Source organism: Anomalospiza imberbis, chromosome 14, assembly GCF_031753505.1.
Source record: "Anomalospiza imberbis isolate Cuckoo-Finch-1a 21T00152 chromosome 14, ASM3175350v1, whole genome shotgun sequence".
Taxonomy (NCBI): Eukaryota; Metazoa; Chordata; class Aves; order Passeriformes; family Viduidae; genus Anomalospiza; species Anomalospiza imberbis.
The window spans coordinates 17,592,545-17,597,043 of NC_089694.1; the positions used below are offsets into that span (position 1 = coordinate 17,592,545).

The 4,499-nt window shown below is 46.4% G+C and overlaps 1 protein-coding gene and 1 non-coding gene across 2 annotated transcripts; one reads left to right on the forward strand and one right to left on the reverse strand.

The window, feature by feature from the left end:
* Positions 1-1,251: 1,251 nt before the first annotated feature.
* Positions 1,252-1,368, reverse strand: TRNAL-CAA (transfer RNA leucine (anticodon CAA)). The gene is made up of 2 exons: positions 1,331-1,368; positions 1,252-1,297 (listed from the first exon to the last, which is right to left on the reverse strand). It is a non-coding gene; the product is annotated as a tRNA-Leu (tRNA).
* Positions 1,369-1,518: 150 nt separating this feature from the next.
* Positions 1,519-3,760, forward strand: COX7B (cytochrome c oxidase subunit 7B). The gene is made up of 3 exons (XM_068205201.1): positions 1,519-1,679; positions 2,889-3,013; positions 3,561-3,760. Exons 1-3 carry the CDS (start codon positions 1,643-1,645, stop codon positions 3,633-3,635), a joined length of 237 nt encoding a protein of 78 aa, XP_068061302.1. The 5' UTR covers positions 1,519-1,642; the 3' UTR covers positions 3,636-3,760.
* The last annotated feature ends 739 nt before the right edge of the window (positions 3,761-4,499 follow it).

Sequence of the window (4,499 nt, forward strand, 5' to 3'; positions counted from 1 at the left end):
TGCATATTGCTCTTTCCCATCACTTGGTTCCATTTAAGAGGATGCAGTATTTTTTAGCCCTGAGCACGAATTTATTCTAAATCATATATTACAAAGGCATCTCTGCGGATCGCCCGAGACAGGCTCTCCCGGCGCAGGTGACAGTGTTACCCGCTAAGATACCGAATTCTCGACCCAGTGTGCAACAAGGCAATAATTACACACTCAGAGAGAGATTGATTCATATCAGAATTGTGCTAGCCTTGAGCGCTCAGATCAAGCACGCCAACTCTCAAAACTTTTTACTGTTTATAGGTTTTAACAAACAAAAGAATTTGTGTTCACTGGGTGCGAGTAATGTAGTTCTCTTATTAATTAGTGTTCTATCTTCTGTTGCTCAGTGCTTCTCTTTGCTTCCCATACTAATCAGTGCACAGGTTGGGACTTTCTCTTCTTTTTGGTTGGTGGGTTGGTGGTCGTGATCTGCTCCTGCTGGGATTCCCCTTCACCAGCTGGAACTGATTTCAGCCCAGCTGCTGAGTTGGCTTTGTTAGTGTCTTCCTTATCGTGGGAGTTCTGCAAAACGCCCTTGTGGGCTATAAATTCTGCATTCTTTGTGTCCGTGATCAGTGCACATCCTCCTTCCCAAGCGTCATTAACCTCCCCCTAAGCCTCAGATAATTGAAACATGTCAAGCCCTGAACCTTAACAAGGCAGTTCTACAAAAAAGTAATTTTTTCCCCCCAACATCTGGACATCACTTAGAGCTTGATACCTGCTGTTTCATGGATTAAATCTCCTTCCTTGTTGATTAGGCTAGAAAGTACACAAAGATTAAACATAAGAACATTTTACATAATCCACATTTTGAAACAACACAAATGCTTGCAGATGGGTTTGCAGTGTCTCCAAAGAGGGGGATTCCACACCTTGCCCAGGCAGCTGTTCCAGTGCTTTGCCACCCTCAGTGTAATGAAGTTCTCCCTCTTGCCTCAGATACATGCTTCATTTTATACAGACACGCTAAAAATTCCTGGGTAACGTGTTACAAATGTTGTTAAAATCCAAATGCACAGGAGAATGCCTCAGCAGGTGTGTGGTGGGTTAAGGCTCTGATGCAGAATCCTCGGGGAGGGATGAGGATTTACGCACGCTTGAGGTTTTATTTTAAAATTATTTCTGATTTCTATTTGTACTGAAATCCCAGATTTTTTAATCTCGGCGCTTTCGCAGGTTTAATTCAACCCAGATCGGGAGGAAAAGAAAAAGTGGTGTCAGAAGTGGGATTCGAACCCACGCCTCCATACGGAGACCAGAACACCCAACCCCGCCGCGGGAAGGCGCGGAACGCCTTGAGTCTGGCGCCTTAGACCACTCGGCCATCCTGACACTGCGATCGCAAGCCGCTCCGGAACACACTTAGCACTGTCGTCACTGCTGTAGTCGCGTCTTCCCGTCCCCTGGCCCGTCACGCAGAGCCCGTCTGTACCCGGGAGGTGCCGGAGAGCAGCCGGGGAACGGCTAGCTTGTCCCGAGCCGGCCGCGGAGTTCCGCCGCAGCGAGGAGGAGCCCGGCATTACCCACAGGCCCCTGCCCTGCCGCCACTTCCGCCGCGACCATTTTGTTCTTCACCGGCGTCAAGGGTACGCGCTCGGCTCTCATCATGTTCCCGGTGGCCAGGGCCGCGCAGAGTCTCGTCGGTAAGCACAGGGGCGGCTCTCGGGGTGCGGGGGGTTCCTGAGGGGTCTTCCCCGGTTTGTGCCCTCCCCTGTGCGGACTGCTCCTCAGCCCCCGACTCGCTGTGCACCCGGGGACGGTCGTGAGGGCACCTCAGGGGCTGCGGGCGGCTCTGGCGTCCTTCGCCTCCCGCTTTTTTTATTTCTTTCAGCCTTTTTTTATCTCCTAGTCGTTTTTTGGCATATGAGTCCTTTCCTTGGTGCTTTTTTGCCTAGTTCGTGAAGGCACATTGTGGCCTGCGGTGGCAAGGGGCAGTCAAGGTTAGCGTTACCCCTTCGGGCATGCAGACGGCACGATGTGCTGATCCCGAGGTGCCCGCACCTAAAATAAACGTGTCTCCGCAGATTCTCAGGCTGTTTTGTGTTTAAAAAACCGCCTTGTGCAGCCTTGCAGAGCGTGCGAGGGATGTGGTAACATGGGCATCACCATCATCTTCTCTAATCACGGTTGGGTAAAAATGCAAACCATTGACCTGAGACTGAAAGGTTTTATTTTGTAACATCTTTGTGCACACATCACCCTCTCATCAGATGCTTGTACACAGCTAATGGGCAATCTGTCTTTTGTAGCCGTTGCTTTGATTTTTCACTGTTGCCTTCTCTTTAGTAAGTGTATGTTTTACAGTGTACATTTAAAATGTACATCATCGGAAGATATCACTCTGGATTTTTTTTCTCTATTATTTATCTCCTGCCCATGGGTTGTTTCAGTTTCCTTCCTCCCCTCCCTTCAAAAATCCCGAGGGAATGAGGCAGGTATTACCCACACCCGCTATCTGCAACCCCATAATTTGATGGTGAGCTTCATCCTGACATTGCTTGGGTACACGGACTGCCAGGATAGATATTTGCATATAGAAATCTAAAAATGCTAAGCACTAAACAAAATATTTTATTAGAGAAATACTAAAGAAAACATATTAATGAAAAAGTAAATTTAGGGGATTTTTTTTTACTGGAATTAGACTTATTGAATAACTTTCTAGAGAGAAATTGAGAGAGCTGGAAAAAATTAAAGTATTTGTTTATATCTCTTGTTTTGGAGTAATTCCAGAGTTCAGCATTTTTAGTCTTTCAACACTAACGCTTGCCTCTCTGTTGGTGGGAGATGAGGATTGGGAATGGTTTGAGCATATATTTGAGTTGATTTCTCTACTTGTTGACACTCCTCAGCTCGTGGCATCCAGCACACTGCAGTCAGACAAGCTCATCGCAAGCACGAGCCAACCTTCCACGATAAATACGGAACCATGGTCCTCCTTGGTGGAGCCACCATGTTCACTGCTGTCTGGGGCTACGTAAGTTGGTTTTGTCACCACTCTCTTGTGGCTCGAGCTGCAGACTTTAAAAATGTCAATTTTGCCCGTTTGAAATAAATCCGGTGGTCAGGATTTAGGAGCTTCTTACATAAGTAGATAGTGATGTGGTAGAGGTGAAAGTTCTTTTAATTGCCAGCTTGATTTTGAGTTGTTACTCAAATTTCTGCATCAGTCTATTGCCTGATCTGAAAATGTATCAGAAACACGAGTGTTCTCTATTTCACTTGGGATTTCAAACCTCTGCAGGTACAGCTTTCAGAACCAAAACTTCTAGATGAAAATACCAATATGGTGGTGGGGTTTTACATTCCAGATTCTTTCTTCTATAGTTGGATATTTTGAAACAGAAAACTGAAACATTTAAATACTATTCAGTATAAATATATTCCACTTTTTAAATTAGAAAATTAATGAGATGTCGTGTTCTAATATCAAGAATTCTAAACTGAAAACAATAAAAATAACCCTATGTCCAAAGGTTTCTTTGATTTCAGAGTTAATAATCTTGGGTTTTGTCCCTTTACAGGTGTTCACAGGGCTTAACATTGAGTGGGGCATTTCACCTATTGGCAGAATCACTCCAAGTGAATGGAGGGAGTAACAGCCTCTGCTTCTAATGAACTGGTCTGAACTTTCACTGAGAAAATGGTCATTTAATGGCATTTGTTCCCTGATTACCACTTGGACAGTGGCATTCCTGGTCTAATAAACATACCTAGAAACTTGTCTGGCTCTTCCAGGTTTCCTCTGTGCTCTGCTTCTGCTGAAGTGTAAGAAATAGTGTAAAAACTCCAAGTAATTTTACACAGTCCCAGTTGTTGCTCTAAAGATCACTGGTGGATAAAGGACAAGTCCAGAACTTGGTTGAGTTTCCATTTAGCCAGATGTGTGTGTATGAATCAACCTCACTGCATTCCTACTGCAGACTTGTACTGACAAAGTCGAGATCCCATTTTTTTCCACAAAAGGATTTTTATGGCTTGAATCTTGCCAGTATGGCTTGAATCTTGCCAGTAGGCTGCCTCTCCCGTGACCCGAGAGTTGTGAAGAAATTAAATTCAGTTTTGAGTTGGAGAGGCTCCAGAGGAGCAGGCAGTATCCCAGATCAACGGGACTTTCCTAATGCATTCTTAGGGAATCCCAGAATGATTTGGGGTGGAAGGAACCCAGATTTGGGGTGGTTCCAACCCTGTCTCTTCATTTAACTTCCGTTCAGAGTAGAAGTAATCAGAGAAATGAGGTGGGGAAAGAACAGCTACCGGGTCGTGCTGGTGAGTGATGATCAGAGAAGCCCAGGCTGGTTCGGGTTGGGAAGGACCTTGAGGCCCGCGTAGTTTGGTCGGTGCGCGGCGGGCGGGCTCCTGTCGCGATGCGGCGACAGCGGCGACACAAATCGCGACCGCCGCCGTCACGTGTCCGCGCGCGTCACGTGGCGGGCGGGGCGGAGGGGTGGTCACGTGGCACG